We start from the raw sequence: 17,882 nt of genomic DNA, 5'->3' as shown, positions 1-17,882 counted from the left end.
CAGCAGCAAGAACATAGTGCACAAACGAACATTCATAGTGCAAAACAGACAGAACACTGTGTAAACAAGGTGCAAGCAAATTACACAAATAATAAATGAGTGTCTTAAGAACAAATAATTATGAGGTGGTGGTGAAGATTAGCAGTAGTGTTGAGACTCAACTTGAGAGATGAGCAGGATGACAGCTGTAGCAGGGCTGGTAACTTTGGGCAGCTGACTGCATGGTGTACGATTTTTAATTTTAATTTAAGTCTGCAAACACATTTACATGTATGTGACAGTTTTATTACCTTGCAAATAGTCTGTAGGATTTGCAACTGCCTCAAAGCTGATTTTAGGTTTATGGTGGAATAATATAGATTTTCCATAAGATTTCTTGCATGGATGTGAGAGTCTGAAGGCGTGAGTGTCACACCAGATGTGTGAGAGCTGGTGACCTTGCTGCAGGAATAGGCTGTTCCTCAGGCTGCTGGTGTGAGAGTGGAGGCTTCTGCACCTCCTTCCGTACTGGAGCATGGTACACAGTCTGTGGTTCCAGTGAGAGTAGTCTCCAGTGATGTTGCATGCACTTTTCAGGCATCGCTTACACTGGAGGTTCTCCATGGAGGGGAGCTGGGTCCTGATGATGTACTGGGTAGTTTCTTATCTGTTCATTGATCTAAATGGGATCCATTGAAAAGTCACTTTCCTCCAAGTCATGTACATTATTTTTTATGGTGAATTTTGTTTAACGCATTTTTCAAAATTTCTAACATCTTGACCTGAATGACCTGAAACAGGCAAGGTAACGTCTAATAGGCTTTTACTTTTTAGTAATGATAATGGATGTGATCTGAACGCACATAGAATTCTCTTCCGGGGTTTTCTGTGAGTTTGATACAAATGTAAAGAACGGTACAGGTAGAGTTTGATATGGGGGGGGGGGGGGGGGGTTAATAATTAAAATAAAAAGGTAAGCACATAATATTCAAAACAAAATCTATCTATGCACTGTTTGCACACATCTCTTTTTAAATTTGTGGTTTTATTGATCTTCACTTTAATGTTTGCAGAATAAAACATATGTTTCATTTAATTTTCATGTGTGGTGTACATTGTTTTCTTATATAAAACAGATTTGTGTAAACTAGATAGCACAGCAACCTGAGTAATGCAGCGTAGGGCTCTGAAATCACAGCACACAGCTGCTTTTTCCCACTTAAGAAGCATGAATCTGAAATAACCATTTTAGTTACATTAACAGCTTAGCTACCCAAAACGCCGACCTTGCTAAACTTAGATTACCCTAAATAGACTTCACACGGTGTTCACACACGATTTTGTGTCAGTTGGCCATAAGGTTGCATTGTTTTAGCACCGAACTTGCACAGTGACAGAGCAGCAAGTGGCTTAGTCCTTCATGTAGCGCCGGGCGGACCGAGGCATCGCGAGCGTAGCGGAGGATAAGGAGACTTGCTTGCCGAGGAGAACATGCTCTTTAATTGCAGTCCTTGGCAGGACTAAAACAAGCACCGAACACAGTAGGAAAATGCTGGACCGTCAGGTACACACACAGTGGGTAATTTACACAATGCCAAATTTCCGGAAAATTAGGACTTACAGAGTGATATGCTGGGACATGAATACCCCCTCTGCGCTACATTTATTTAATAGTGTAGCCCCACTTAAGGCAGCTGATTTCCTCTAAGAACGAACTAAATAAATGGACATATATTGTGGTGGTCTAAGAACAGTATTTCAGGCCTCACGTATCATATACAATGTTGGGCCATATATATCAATGAGGTGATTTTAGCGTGAAGCTTTAACAATGCGAAGTGAAGTGAATCGTCAATATAAAATGTGACCACTAGAGGGCAGTGTATATTGGCCACTTTTCTCAATATTTTCCCATTTACTTTGCACAGAATAAACCCGTAAAACTACGAATTGTTGATACATTATTTCGCTCATGCTGGCGATAACCTGCTAGGATTTCCCAGAATCAAATCCCCTTTTCTAAGCGTTTCATTGTTTCATACGTATTACTATGGGATTCTGCCATCTTGGATATTCCAGTCTGTGATTCCTAGAAGCTCCAGCCATGCGTTACCCTGTTAAAACTTTGCATATTGTTGGATATTTTTATGTAGACACCTACTCATGGCTGAGTTTGTTTTTCTCATCTTTGTCAGTGAACACTTGTAGCCAATCTCTCAGCCTTTGTGTAGTTAAATCCTTAAATTATATAAGGGGGTGATTATATCATGACTCCGCTTGATGTTCTACATTCAACATAGGCAACAAATAAGAGACTCACCTTTGACTCATCTCCCGTGATGATGAGGCGGGTCACTGACGGCCATTTCAAGTCTGGTAATGATATCCTCTTGCTCTGCTGTCCTCACTGAAATCTGGGAGTACCCCGGTCTGCATCTGGTTTACCTGCATTTACCATGTTTACAGGATGGCTCATTGACCAGAGGGGATGAAGCACACTAGAGGTTCTCCGTCACTTCAGAAAAATGTCAGTTTAAAAACATGAATGCTTTTTATTCCTGGTATAAATACTTCACAAGATCAGTGGCCTATTTTAACTTCAGCTGCTGAATAAGAGGCTGATTCACCCCAAGCAGTGTGCACCTCCCACCCCCCCAGATGAGTGGAAGATCAACAGGAAGAGGCTCGCCTCAACTGTGCATTTTAAAAGCAAAGTTCAGAGAGAGCTCCTCTCATCACCTTAGCCTTGAATGACCAGTAAGTATTGTTTGTCTGAGCATTCTGTACAGCATCCTCTTCCATGTACAGGGATCACGGACGGTGATTCCAGTTCCAATCAAGATTCAGCTCAGGTGCTGTAAGGATGGTCATTAACCGTGTGTACATGCAGGGCCTTGTTATCATGAGCAGAGTGGCTCAGTGGGTTCAGGCGCCGTGCCTGGCATGAGAAGGCTTTATATTACACTTTTGGTAGAGTGATGTCACCATAGGCCCCCAATTGCTGACCCTGGGTTTTCAAAAATGTACTTTGCTTTTGATAAAAGCATCTGATAAAATAGATATTTGTCAGCATAGTTTTGTCTTAAGAGCTGACTTTTGTTTCACAGCAGTTGTTTTTAGAATGACTGAGGAAGATCATGGCTGCAGTGGACGTGTGATATTTAGCTTCACCTCCACCATTCAATCAACACTGCCCACAGGGCTCGTGCCAAAAGCTGAGTACTGCTGCTTCTGGGAAATTCCCCAGGCTGCCTCATGGCATTCCGGTCCTCCGTTATGCATCACACAGTGGGTCCTGACAATGACAGAAATGTAACTCAGAAAGTTGAAATGAAATGCAGATGAAATTAAAAGAAGCTTTACTGCTATTTGTACAAGGACAGGTACACTGGCCGAGGAGCTTGCTGAAAATCTTCAGAAAATGCAGAATGCCATAAAAGGAAGAAACCAACCTATACAGTAGCTTAAGGTGCAGTTTTTTTTAAAGGATCTCTAACGACAAATCTGGCAGGGTTTCAGGGCAGGATGTGGCAGTAACGCACAATTAATCATTTAGATTTAAGGATTTCACATTATGGACATTTATAATACATGCATCAATTTCACGTTTTAAAGTTTTATTGTCACACGTTTTCATTGACATATTGGAATTATTATGCCACAGTGGCAGGATAGGGGACAGCCGTATCATGGGACAATAGGACAGACAGCACTGAAATATTACAAGGAGACAATATATATGAAACCACTGAAAACTATACATGCATGCGTGCAAATGTTTCCTTGCTGTCGCTTCAGATAGCAGCTAATTATATATAGCAGTTATATAGCATATAGCAATTAATGAAGATTAGTTAATGGAATAGATGGTGTTTGGGACCAGACGAAGATACGGTTCTTATCTCGGGTTTCCGGCAGACCGCCGGGGCTCGGCGTGTGAATAGTTAAAACGGCGGCCGTCCCCTTCTCCTCTCCTCCCCTTTCCTCCTCTCCTCCCCTAGTACCCGGCCTGATCCCTGCATTCCCGCACCGCCGCAGTGCGAAGATGGCGTCGCCTGGAGCGGCCGGGGCGCAGTCGCCGCTTCACATATTGACCACCGCGGTGCACGGAAGCGTCCGGCCGGTAAGAAGTCACCAGGGTCCGGTTCCGGTCCCGGTCCGGTATGTCGGTGGCTCGGATCAGTCAGGTTACAGATACTGCGCAGTGATTTCGCTGGAGACCTTCCTCCGTGAAATGCATATGAAATACTGTGGCGACTTTGAAGGGGTTACTAATAAACATTGTCGGAATTATACAGGGGAGCCAGTGCTTTTTGTTTTGGAACGGCGTTAAATTCACATTTCCGATCGCGTCCCTGCGCCGACGCTTTGTCCGGAGGCTGATGCTGCGAAGTGTGGCTGCTGATTTTCGGGAATCGGCTGCTGTTTGCTTGCGCACATCGACTGATGCTTGCGGGGGATCGACTGCTGTTTTTTTTTCTTTTTTTTTTTTAGGGGGGGGATCGGTTGTTGTTTTTATTGTGATCGGCTGCTGTTTGGCAAGTTGTTTTGCGGGGGTTTGCTGATGTTTTACAGAACATCGGCTGATGTTTTTACGTCTGTCGGCTGTTTTTTTTGGGGGGGGGGCGCGGGTGATGTTTTTTGGGGATCTGTTGGTGGTTTGCGGTGGTCGACTTATGTTTCGTGGGGAACCGCTGCTTTTCTATCAATTACACCTCTGCTGATATCACGCAGGTTTAGGGACGGCCGCTTTGAACGTTTCCTTTACCCTACAGAACACGGTGATTTTATTTATGAGGGCGGTTAATGGCCGGAGTATCCCCGATAGTTGGTGCGGTTAGGGTGCCTGTACTTCAGAGAAGTAAAAACCTTTTTTTCTGTCAGTATGGCTTTATCAATATGCCTACTGTTTCCTTTGAAGCCGTAACCATACGCCATTTGAGTCCCAGCAGCACACTAACATCTGTTATCGTTTTTTAAAGACAACGAAGACACTTTGGGACAGGTTTACAATGAAATTTGTCAAGTTAAACTTGTGAGAAAGTGAAGGTTCATCACACTTACTGAATGAAAAGCAAATTTTGCATGCATTGTAGTAAAGACCCACATCATGACCTAGTCCTAACCGCAATCTCTCGTACTCCTTAATATGCCAGGAAGCTCAGTCTGGCAAAGAGTTTGTCTTCCTCAGAGTTGCTTGTTCACCTGGCAGCATCACTGGATGGGTGTAGGCTCAGGATGTGCTGGATCTTTCTCATCTTCCCCTCAGTCTTCTGACTACTTGCCTTTCATTACACTACACGTTTACACTACACTCCTACACTACATTTTACAATACATGCCTGCACTACACATTTACACAGTTGTTTTCATGACTGAATTCCTGGAGCCCAAGGGCTTATGGGAAATCTGTTAGTCAGCCAGTCTATATTTGCTGAACAGTTTCCTTGTCGGCACGCAAACTGGTATATTACTGGGTGTCTGTGAAAAAGCAGATCTCATTTGTTGCTGGGGTATTCAAACAGATGAACCTTCTAGATGGATGAAACTTGTGGGGCTGAGGATCCTGGGGTGGGGGGTCTTGGTGCCATCCCTGACCGTGGACATAGGGGTTGGGCACCCCATAACTGGATAGGTTTCTTATTTCACCCTAATATCTGTGAGTCAGCGTGTGTGGCTTGGCTCGCTGTTATTCATCTGAGCTGCGAAATAAAGAGTTCTTCACATTACAGAAGCTGCCAGCTTTCATACTCACACTGATATTCTCCAGTTACATGGCACCTTGGCCCCATCTCCATGTCAGACTGCTCCCAGTTGACAGACCAGCAATCGTCTGCCCACCGCATCCTCACACGGTACTTTCATATGCTGTCGCTCTATTCCAGAAAGTTCCTTGGCAAGAAGTGCCAAGTAATCTTCTGGGTGCGAAGTTTAAAAAGGTGTGACAGGGGTGCTGCTTTCAATCCAATTATTTATGCAAGGCTTACAGGAGAATTATGTACTGGCCTCCTGATCTGAATGTTGTCTAAATGTTTGTGTTTAACTGTGTCTCTGTAAGTGAGGGAGACAGTAAGGGAGGGGGGGGGTGGGGGTGTTAGACCGGCGTATGCGGTGATAGTAAGGGGGGTGGGGTATTAGACCGGCGTATGCGGTGACAGGGCAGCATTAGACCGGCGTCTGTGATGACAGTAAGGGGAGCATTAGACCGGCGTCTGTGATGACAGTAAGGGGAGCATTAGACCGGCGTCTGTGATGACAGTAAGGGGGGTATTAGACCGGCGTCTGTGATGACAGTAAGGGGAGCATTAGACCGGCGTCTGTGATGACAGTAAGGGGGGTATTAGACCGGCGTCTGTGATGACAGTAAGGGGAGCATTAGACCGGCGTCTGTGATGACAGTAAGGGGGGTATTAGACCGGCGTCTGTGATGACAGTAAGGGGAGCATTAGACCGGCGTCTGTGATGACAGTAAGGGGAGCATTAGACCGGCGTCTGTGATGACAGTAAGGGGGGTATTAGACCGGCGTCTGTGATGACAGTAAGGGGAGCATTAGACCGGCGTCTGTGATGACAGTAAGGGGGGTATTAGACCGGCGTCTGTGATGACAGTAAGGGGAGCATTAGACCGGCGTCTGTGATGACAGTAAGGGGAGCATTAGACCGGCGTCTGTGATGACAGTAAGGGGGGTATTAGACCGGCGTCTGTGATGACAGTAAGGGGAGCATTAGACCGGCGTCTGTGATGACAGTAAGGGGGGTATTAGACCGGCGTCTGTGATGACAGTAAGGGGAGCATTAGACCGGCGTCTGTGATGACAGTAAGGGGAGCATTAGACCGGCGTCTGTGATGACAGTAAGGGGGGTATTAGACCGGCGTCTGTGATGACAGTAAGGGGAGCATTAGACCGGCGTCTGTGATGACAGTAAGGGGGGTATTAGACCGGCGTCTGTGATGACAGTAAGGGGGGTATTAGACCGGCGTCTGTGATGACAGTAAGGGGGGTATTAGACCGGCGTCTGTGATGACAGTAAGGGGGGTATTAGACCGGCGTCTGTGATGACAGTAAGGGGAGCATTAGACCGGCGTCTGTGATGACAGTAAGGGGGGTATTAGACCGGCGTCTGTGATGACAGTAAGGGGGGTATTAGACTGGTGTTTGTGGTGACAGTAAGGGGGGGGCATTAGACTGGCGTTTGTGGTGACAGTAAGGGGGGGGCGTTAGACCGGCGTGTGTGATGACACTAAAGCTCAGAGAGTCAGAGACCTTCCACATAGTGTCAAGAGCAGCTGCTTTGCAAGGCCCCATTTTTCTATCACCATAAACCTGGTTGCTGTCTCTGGGCCAGTAACTCATGAGGGTTTTCCTTACTTTTATTGTTGACTCTGGAAGGGGAGGTTTGAATGTGATGAGGCTTTGATCCCCAAGCAAATATTTAATCTACATCCTACTGGATTCTTTCAGTAGCTTATCTCAGCAGATGTTTCAACTGCATTGGTGACTTTTGCATGTTACAAAATCCATTTTAATACATAGCTTAAAATACTTCAGAGGATTTTCAGAAGATACTTACGAAGGCCAAACTATTCTTCCAAATTGAAACTCTTCAGCATCTCTGACCTTCTGCAACAACAATGGTGTTTTTTTCTGGAGCGGATGAGAGAATGCCCCTGCATCACTACACCCACATAATAACGGTGAACATTTAGGCCAGAAACCACCGGTCAGAAGCCAACCCCCCACTACCTTTGTGAATGGTGGACACTCTGTGAGTCCAGCACCATGTTTGGCCTGAGTACAGGACCATCTGGAAGGCTCGGTGGTCTTTGGTTTATTGACTGCAAGCTTTAGGTCTTGCCGCCTGGGGCCTGGTTTCAAACCTCAGACAGCGTCAGGCTGTGAGACTGCAGACATCCATCCATCACCCATCCATTAGCACTTTCTCCTGCTCAGTGTTACGCCATCGTAAGGCTGTCTTGCAGAGTCACTCTAAATCCTGCCCTTGTCTCACATGGCTGATGATGGCTTACTACCTAACACTTTTTCAGCTTTAAAAGTTGTCTGAAAGAAATCAGGCTTATCAAAATTCATCTCTCAGCTCCCTTTTGGAACAGTGATGATTCTGCAGTGGATCTCCTGTGATGACTGCGGTGGATCTCCTGTGATGATTGGAGCTCCTGTGATGACTCTGTGGTGGATCTCCTGTGATAATGGGAGCTCCTGTGATGATTGGAGCTCCTGTGATGACTGTAACAGTGGGCTGACAGGTGTGCTTTTACACTCATGCTGGGTGTAATGCAATAGCAGCATGACTTTATCAAGCAGTGCTGTGTTAAATTGACGATGACTGGTGCTCTCTTCATGTCTGTTAATCATGAAGCATGCAGATATATGCTGAAGGTTAGTCTTAGGTAATATAATAATAACGCTAATAGCCGCATCTCCGTTGGCCCTTTGAGCAGAATAGCCGCATCTCCGTTGGACCCTTGAGCAGAATAGCCGCATCTCCGTTGGACCCTTGAGCAGAATAGCCGCATCTCCATTGGACCCTTGAGCAGAATAGCCGCATCTCCGTTGGGGCCTTCAGCAGAATAGCTGCATCTCCGTTGGACCCTTGAGCAGAAAAATGCTCCAAGGGTGCCAGATAAATGGCTGGCCCTGTGCTCAGACCCCAAGCTTCACGCTCATCTGTGTGTGTGTGTCATAAAAAAGGAGAGCATGATGGAATATACGAAAAGTGGAGTAGTCCTATGCAGCTGTACTTGTACTTAATATTAAGATTAAAATGGACTTTATTGATCCCAGGGGGACATTCTGGTGCATACATATTTGTACAAATGGCAACATAAAGCATCATCATCTACTGTATTTGTAGTCCAGTGCTTAGTTCTGCTGTGTCTGATAATCCTATAATAAGCATCCTGTGGTCCAGAGATTGTTGCCATCTGTACAGAAACTTGTCAGTGGCAAGACTTATGTGATTCTGAGGAAAAAGATATTATATAAATAAACCATGACTGTGGTTATATTTGCATTTTGATGAAAATGCCCATCAGAATTGGCCATGGTGTTGAGCCCTGCTTTGGACCACTGGATGACTTTAGTCGGGTCCTCAGTGTCACTGTGTCTGCCTGTATTTCAGAAATGCGACTTTAATATGGAGAACCTGAGCCGACCGGAGCTGCTGACGCTGCTGAGCGTCCTGGAGGGGGAGCTGGAGGCACGCGACCTGGTCATCGAGACCCTGAGGGTGAGCACCTGACTGACGCTGACCGTCACATGACCACCACCGTCACATGACCACCACCGTCTTTCAGAATTAAAGTACTTAATGACAGTTGCATTCAGCCAAATCAGCACTGATGTTCATAATGTCTTTATACTGGGTAACACAATTAAAATAGTCAGAAAGTTCCCTCTGGCATAATTTGATTTGAGTGACCTGTTTGGTTAACATCTTAACGGCCCAATCAGAGGACTTAGCTGGAGCAGACTCGCGCATGCGGGCTCTGCTGTAGCCAATGCTAGTGGCGGATTCCGCTCTCAGTCCCTCCTTAGCCGTTAGCGGGTGCCCAGCATTTAGCTTCAGGCTGAGATCTAACCGCTGGGCATGGATGCGATTGATGCTCTGACCCAAAGTGGAAGGTTCTGACAAATCAGCTTGACATTACAGCTTGCAGAAGGCTGTAGCCGGGGGATGGATTTGTCGTTTCTGGGGCCTCACTTAAAAAGTGACATGGGCCCCCCACCCCCAGTGTGGTCTGAGTGATGGTGAACGGTGTCAGGAAGATTGAACGGTGTCAGGTTTATATAATTATTATATAAACCAAGGAAGATTGCAAACCGGGATATAGCTCCAAGCTGGTTCAGCATAACACACAATGACAAGGCCCCATCCCTGCGAGATGTGATACAGCCATCATAGCATGATCTGAATATGATTAGTAACTGAGGTCGCTTTTCCACTGCACCAATTACGGTACTTTTGGTACTTTCACTTTTCCATTGACTTTCAGTTGAGTACCAGTACCAAAAGCTCCAGTACTGAAAGTGCCAAACCAGCTGGGGTCCTTCTTTGGTGCTTCAGTACTTTGGGGTGGAACTTGAAATACTTTCTTTGTCGATTGGTTATGCAAATAGCCTGCCGCTGAAAAACAATAGAAATGCCGTCGTGAAAACAGTTTCAAAATCTGAAAATAATAAATAAAGTAAAAAAAAACAAAACAAAAATGCGATTTAGTCCTAAGAACAACAAAAAGATCCAGATGGCATGACGAAATTAAAAAAGTATTTTGTTGAAAATACTGCCACTGTCCTAACGATGTGATTTTGTTATAAATATAGTGATGTGATTTTGTTGTAATAAATATTGCAGTATTTATAAAACAAAAAAGGAGTTCATAAATTTCTCACAAACCCGTGATTTAAACGGCAAAGATGAAAATTATTACAATTGTCTTGGATATACACTCACCTAAAGGATTATTAGGAACACCTGTTCAATTTCTCATTAATGCAATTATCTAATCAACCAATCACATGGCAGTTGCTTCAATGCATTTAGGGGTGTGGTCCTGGTCAAGACAATCTCCTGAACTCCAAACTGAATGTCAGAATGGGAAAGAAAGGTGATTTAAGCAATTTTGAGCGTGGCATGGTTGTTGGTGCCAGACGGGCCGGTCTGAGTATTTCACAATCTGCTCAGTTACTGGGATTTTCATGCACAACCATTTCTAGGGTTTACAAAGAATGGTGTGCAAAGGGAAAAAGATCCAGTATGCGGCAGTCCTGTGGGCGAAAATGCCTTGTTGATGCTAGAGGTCAGAGGAGAATGGGCCGACTGATTCAAGCTGATAGAAGAGCAACTTTGACTGAAATAACCACTCGTTACAACCGAGGTATGCAGCAAAGCATTTGTGAAGCCACAACACGCACAACCTTGAGGCGGATGGGCTACAACAGCAGAAGACCCCACCGGGTACCACTCATCTCCACTACAAATAGGAAAAAGAGGCTACAATTTGCACGAGCTCACCAAAATTGGACAGTTGAAGACTGGAAAAATGTTGCCTGGTCTGATGAGTCTCGATTTCTGTTGAGACATTCAAATGGTAGAGTCAGAATTTGGCGTAAACAGAATGAGAACATGGATCCATCATGCCTTGTTACCACTGTGCAGGCTGGTGGTGGTGGTGTAATGGTGTGGGGGATGTTTTCTTGGCACACTTTAGGCCCCTTAGTGCCAATTGGGCATAGTTTAAATGCCACGGCCTACCTGAGCATTGTTTCTGACCATGTCCATCCCTTTATGACCACCATGTACCCATCCTCTGATGGCTACTTCCAGCAGGATAATGCACCATGTCACAAAGCTCAAATCATTTCAAATTGGTTTCTTGAACATGACAATGAGTTCACTGTACTACAATGGCCCCCACAGTCACCAGATCTCAACCCAATAGAGCATCTTTGGGATGTGGTGGAACGGGAGCTTCGTGTCCTGGATGTGCATCCCACAAATCTCCATCAACTACAAGATGCTATCCTATCAATATGGGCCAACATTTCTAAAGAATGCTTTCAGCACCTTGTTGAATCAATGCCACGTAGAATTAAGGCAGTTCTGAAGGTGAAAGGGGGTCAAACACCGTATTAGTACAGTATGGTGTTCCTAATAATCCTTTCGGGGAGTGTACATCGCTCATGTAAAAGCAGCAGAAATAAACTTTAAACTGATTTTTAAACAGCGGCGAAACTTTAACCCCCTCGCTATAATGTCTGTACAGAATTGAAACTAAGAAAAAGTCTAAACATAGCTGACTAGCGATGTAAGAATTGGATGTGCATAACATGCGATGTTTGTATTAATATTGCACATCGTCCAGCCCTGTAATATATTGCAGGCATTTTTTGAATTCAGTACAAAAAACACGCCTTGTGCTGTGATGTCATTTGGTTCCTGTACCAGTTTTTACGCCAGTGGAAAACCAACATCTTGAGGTGCCAAAGATTCAAAGGTGCAATACCTAGTGCAGTTGTTTTTTTTATTATTTATTATTTTAATGAAATTACCATTATGATTTCTAAAACACTTCAGTTCATTATAACAAATGTTTTCCTTTAATACCACTATGTAATTATGTGCGTAGTTAAAATTATCACTAAATAAAAAGATGGTTTTACACTTTGCGAAGATCGATAGCACCACTACACGGGCATCAGCGCTATGCACAAGTGCCTGAAGAAACAGGCACTACTCTAGACCGCCAGAATAGGCAAAACCCACTGTAAGTGTTGTCTATTTATGTTTATTAAATTATCCTTAATACAGAGAGCTTTTTAATGTCTTTCATCCTTGTAGCTGCTAAATACAATCATTATTAAAGCCATAAAGTTGTCTGCCTGCTACCTTAGAATCTCCATAGAGTCAGTGTTTGAGAAAATGTTCAGGCTAAAATCTGGGTCTATTCTACATGGATTGATGGTGCCAGTGTGTGTTCATGTGCATTCGGCTGTTCGGGACCAGTGTCGCTATCGTAAAGTAAAACTGAAACTAAAACGGACACTAAATGAAGTAAATAATTTGTGTACTGAAATCCATCCATCCATCACCGTAACTGCTTAATCCCAACTGGGGTCGCCAGAACCTATCCCAGGAACAATGGGCGCAGGCAGGAAGCAACCCTGGGCAGTTGCCAACACACCACAGGGCGCACATACTCACAGGGCCAACTTAGAGTCGCCAGTCGACCTATCCTGCACACTGTAGAAACCCACACTAACATGCGGAGAGTATGCAAACTCCACACAGAAAGGCCCTTAGCCCGACCCGGAGACCGAACCCGGGACTTTCTTGCTGTGAGGCAGCAGCACTAACCACTGCACCTCCATGCCGCCCTATACTGAAATAAAAATGAAAACTATATTTTAAAAAAATAAAATGTCGCCCGTTAATCAGCAAGAAGCAGCCACACCAGCAGCACCTTTTTGCATAAGGATACACTGAATATATACAGAATATTTCTGGGCATCACAATACACATCTCAATAATATTTTAGACATACCACTAATTTTCTTATAATGTCCGTATAGTGCCGAAAAACTAAACCATTATCTAAAGCCCTGTAATGAGATGGAGTTTGTTGTTGTCAAAATAAAATTAACTTAAACAGTCTGTTTGATTTTCTGGAGGAAAATTAATCGTTTTGATTAATCGACCAATAGTCGATAGATTAATCCATAGAAAAATAGTCATTAGTGGCAGCTCTAGTCCCTTCGAGAGGAAATTTCCTGTTGAAATAATGTTTGGAGATTGAAGCCTGCTTTTTTCCATGCTGAAGTATAGTCTTTCTCCTTGGCAACAATTTAGTTGTGCACAGTTGGTCTGTGTGGTCTTAAAATGATTGGGACTCTAATATATAACTCTGACTTTATTGCTGTGGTAATGATAGCAGTAATTAATATGCTGCGGCAGAGGGGCATAGCAAATGCCCAGGGACATGTAAGGTCCCGAAGGCCACTCACGGTCATGTCACTGGAACATGGTCATGGACCCTTTTGTAACTGTTTCTCTGCGAAAATGAGGATGTTAATCTGGATGGTATTCAAAGTACTGGCCAGTGGCATATGACGCGTTTCCACTGTTGTACAGGAACTGAGCCGTACCCGAGTCCTACGGCAAAGAGAGACTAGTCAGTGCGGTTCCAGCTCGCTTCGGTTTAGGCTTATCAGCTCGGTAAAGGCGTGGCCGGGTTTGGAGAGCAACAATGACGTAAAATCGAGGAGAGGCTTAGTGACTGTTCACATGGTGTACATCATGACTTATTATGTGCTAATATTGCTAGCTCGTCTATGAGAATCGGCATCTTATGTTAGAATTATCATTCCAATGCGTAACTTTGCATTAGGAATCTACTCTGTTCAGCTGTTATATAGTACAATTTTCAAACGTTGTTGGAAATTTTCAGGTTCTGAGTTATCAGGAATGCATCAGTCCATCGCAATGTGTGATGCTACTGACAATAAAAATGTCGTTGTTTTCCTTCAGATAATCCATGCATATTGACCCAGAACACAGGCATCTCCGTGCATTTTGACCAATCAGATGGTGGTGATGCAACCAGCTTGGTTTGGTCATGCTTTCAACACTGCTAGTAAGCAGGGCCATTATTGATATTGTTAGGTATGAAAATTATCATGGTAAAATATTTCGCCATATCAGCCCTTTTGAACATGAGGATTCAGTCCATCTTTGCTGTTTGCACAGAGGATCCTGCTGTTGGTTGTGATGACCGAACGTGTTTCCTTGGTCGCTGCTTTCTTAATCTCCCTGGTTGTTGCTTGTTGGGTGCCTGTATAATTAGTTCCTCTTCTTTTGCTCCTCCTAAACCCTTCAACCCCGCAGACACCCATGGTGACTATTTAGGGTCCCGATGTCATAGTGGGGGCATTCTTGCCCCAAAGGCTGCATGCTCTCATTGGCTGCTGGCATCATCGCAACCTTTGCCTCATGCGCTCAGGGGGTTTAGGGTGACCAGCATCCCGAGGACATGAATTTGACCGACGTGTGATATTTGATCAACACCGTGGCGTGTGAGCCTGAAATAACCACTCGCAAGATTGCATGACAACAGTGTTGAAACAGGAAGTGGCAATAAATTGAGAATTGTACTGGTGTTCGTTAGCGCAGGATCCTCCACACCTGCAAGACCAAGCCGTCCCACAGCTCACAAGCGCCGGCCAAAGCAGTTAGCCTGGCGGCGCTTTGCAGGTGCTGATGTGAACACGCCCGGGTGTGTCTGTGTCTGTGTTATTTTCGAGCACTGTCATCCCACACCCTCAGATCAGATGTTCCTGAGCCCTGATGCTCATGGTGAGGAGCTGCTCACTTTCACATTCCTGTCCTAACAAGTTTTGTCTTGACAAAGTTCATCAGAGGGTTTCGTATTCACAGCCCTTCCTGCTGTGAATACGAACACTGCACAAACGCAGTGGTTACCTGCGACAGTGGAGACCAGGAGGAATGAGGAGGAGGCTCATTCTGCAGAGCGCAGCCGTCCTTCAGCAGCTGTGCTGTTAGGGCACGGTCAAAACCAGAGACCACAGATAACTAACGAGCGGCACTGAGCTGGTACATTTCTGCGTGACTAAAGGAGTTCAGAGCAGCAGTGGCTCATTGATGGACTCTGTGACCACAGTTTACACCCTGCTTTTATTAAATCAGGCTCATTTTATCTGTATTCTGTAAGCATCTGTTACTATTAACATCAGTACTTGATTTGTAAAATCAGAAGGTATCTGAATGTGTACAAAACTGCTAAAAACATGCTATTTATTAAAAAAGATAAATCTAAACTAATATACTTGTTGTTTTATGTTATTGTCTTTCCCGGGTTACAAATGCTCTCCTTTTCTTCGTTATTGGGTTGCAAACCTTTCAGTGATAAATCTTACTTTCCAGTTGTCTTTGTGGCTTCAGATCTGTGAGACCCAGTTTTGATGTGCATAATTCCCAGCACCTGCCAGCCCTGAGAGATGGACCTATCTAGCGTGAGGAGCGGGGGAGGTCTGGCCTTCCAGCTGGTAGCTCGTTCTCCTGCACCTTGGGCTGTGTGGGGCAGCAGGGACAGGGTTTGGAGCAGGGGGCATGGCGTACAGTTAGGAGTCAGGGTCAGTGTGGAGTCCGATCCATAGTCTGTGGACTGATGATCATTTTAGGGAACAGAGCAGTGACCCCACTGGTTCAGGACCAAAATTCCTTTGGTGCAGTAACTAGGTCTGCCTGATGGTGGCGTGAGCCTGGCAGCGTGTCTCGGGGACGGCCGAGCCGAACCCCCAGTGCTGTTGGGTCATGCGTCACACATGCGTGTCTGTGACTTTAAAATCTCCAAATGCTGACTCTGAAAGTTCTAAGGGCTTCGGCGCTGCTTTGCGTGGGTGCGGTTACCATATGGCTGGCCCCTCCTACAAAGATCAACTGTTCAATCGTCATTTAAGCATGAATATTGGAGGCTTTGTACCCCAGGCGGTGCGGGGGCAGCAGGCTGGGCGACAGCCAGGGCTACTAGAGTTAGATAATGACAGTGAATCTAAAGAGTGACTGCTTGTTACAGAAGTAAGGAGAAGCTTCTCGCTGACGGGCTTCTGCGAGTTCTGCTTACCCCCCATTTCTGCCATTTCACTACCAGATTACCTCATTCCCTTCGTTACTGTCATGCCTCATGAGTTTGACTCATGGTCCCAGCCAGTGCCGCTCACCAAGTGGTCAGCTTTTAACATCACCACCTTCATATACTTCGACATTGGGTGGTGCCTCGGCGCTATGGCTGCCCTCTCACTGTTTGTGATTGGCTCAGACACATGCCCAGGGCTGATGCCTAAGACCGTGGGATGGGTCCCCATTCATGTCTCATGCGCTGCTCTGCTATGGTGTTGTGTCTGATGAGCCACAGTTTTTCTGCTGTATACAAGCCCAGCTGTGCAAAACCACACATTTGCAGTATCTCATGTATGCACATCTTAGGGTGTTCCTCTTTTGGAAACCCCATCTGACTGAGATGTACCACTCACAGCACCTTTCAGCCTCTTTTACCTGCTCCTCCAGTCGTGCCAGGGGCTCTGCCGTCTGTCTGTAAGCTGGTTCTGGGCCTAGTTCTGAGCTGCCCCCATCCTCCCAAACAGGCCCGCAGGAAGGAGGTGTTCATCCAGGAGCAGTACGGCTGTGTGAGCCTGACGGACCCTTTCCTAGCCCTGCAGCGGGATGAAGAAGCACGGGGAGGAGCCCAGACGGAGCGACCGGCACTGTGTCTCAGTCCAATGGCTGTGTTGGAGAGCCTGATGGGTCAGTGCCGTCGCATGCGGGAGAACATGGGAGCCCAGCTGGCTGCTGCCGAGAGCCGCGAGAGGAAGGTAGGGAGCCCCAGGAGGGAGCTTGTTTTCCCGACCTATAGGGCGGTGCCGTCATTTGGGTGACTGAAGGGGGTGTGACTGGCAGAGAGGTGGTATCTCCCCTTTGTTTGGTTAGGTAGTATCTCCTCTTTGTGTGGTTAGGTAGTATCTTCCCTTTAAGTGGTTGGGTGGTGCCTCCCCTTTAAGTGGTTGGGTGGTGCCTCCCCTTTAGGTGGTTGGGTGGTGTCTCCCCTTTGGGTGGTTGGGTGGTGTCTCCCCTTTAAGTGGTTGGGTGGTGTCTCCCCTTTAAGTGGTTGGGTGGTGTCTCCCCTTTAAGTGGTTAGGTGGTGTCTCCCCTTTGGGTGGTTGGGTGGTGTCTCCCCTTTGGGTGGTTGGGTGGTGTCTCCCCTTTGGGTGGTTGGGTGGTGTCTCCCCTTTGTGTGGTTAGGTAGTATCTTCCCTTTAGGTGGTTGGGTGGTGTCTCCCCTTTGTGTGGTTAGGTAGTATCTTCCCTTTAGGTGGTTGGGTGGTGCCTCCCCTTTAAGTGGTTAGGTGGTGTCTCCCCTTTGGGTGGTTGGGTGGTGTCTCCCCTTTAAGTGGTTGGGTGGTGCCTCCCCTTTGGGTGGTTGGGTGGTGTCTCCCCTTTAAGTGGTTGGGTGGTGTCTCCCCTTTAAGTGGTTGGGTGGTGTCTCCCCTTTAAGTGGTTGGGTGGTGTCTCCCCTTTGGGTGGTTGGGTGGTGTCTCCCCTTTAAGTGGTTGGGTGGTGTCTCGCCTTTGGGTGGTTGGGTGGTGCCTCCCCTTTAAGTGGTCGGGTGGTGTCTCCCCTTTAAGTGGTTAGGTGGTGCCTCCCCTTTGGGTGGTTGGGTGGTGTCTCCCCTTTAAGTGGTTGGGTGGTGTCTCCCCTTTGGGTGGTTGGGTGGTGTCTCCCCTTTGGGTGGTTGGGTGGTGTCTCCCCTTTGGGTGGTTGGGTGGTGTCTCCCCTTTGGGTGGTTGGGTGGTGTCTCCCCTTTGTGTGG

At 46.1% G+C, this 17,882-nt stretch overlaps 1 protein-coding gene across 1 annotated transcript in view; it reads left to right on the top strand.

Moving 5' to 3' along the window:
• Nucleotides 1-3,951: 3,951 nt before the first annotated feature.
• LOC111836007 (cortactin-binding protein 2-like) overlaps nt 3,952-17,882 on the top strand; it is a 29,477-nt gene continuing 15,546 nt past the window's right edge. Inside the window, exons 1-3 of the mRNA XM_072709879.1 lie at nt 3,952-4,102; nt 9,121-9,228; nt 16,660-16,887. Of these exons, the coding sequence (XP_072565980.1) occupies nt 4,025-4,102; nt 9,121-9,228; nt 16,660-16,887 (414 nt within the window). The 5' untranslated portion in view covers nt 3,952-4,024. The remainder of the gene's footprint in view (nt 4,103-9,120; nt 9,229-16,659; nt 16,888-17,882) is intronic.

This window comes from Paramormyrops kingsleyae, chromosome 3 (genome assembly GCF_048594095.1).
Source record: "Paramormyrops kingsleyae isolate MSU_618 chromosome 3, PKINGS_0.4, whole genome shotgun sequence".
NCBI classification, from domain to species: Eukaryota; Metazoa; Chordata; class Actinopteri; order Osteoglossiformes; family Mormyridae; genus Paramormyrops; species Paramormyrops kingsleyae.
Note: the sequence above shows the minus strand (reverse complement) of the source record. Positions and strands in the feature narration are given on the sequence as shown.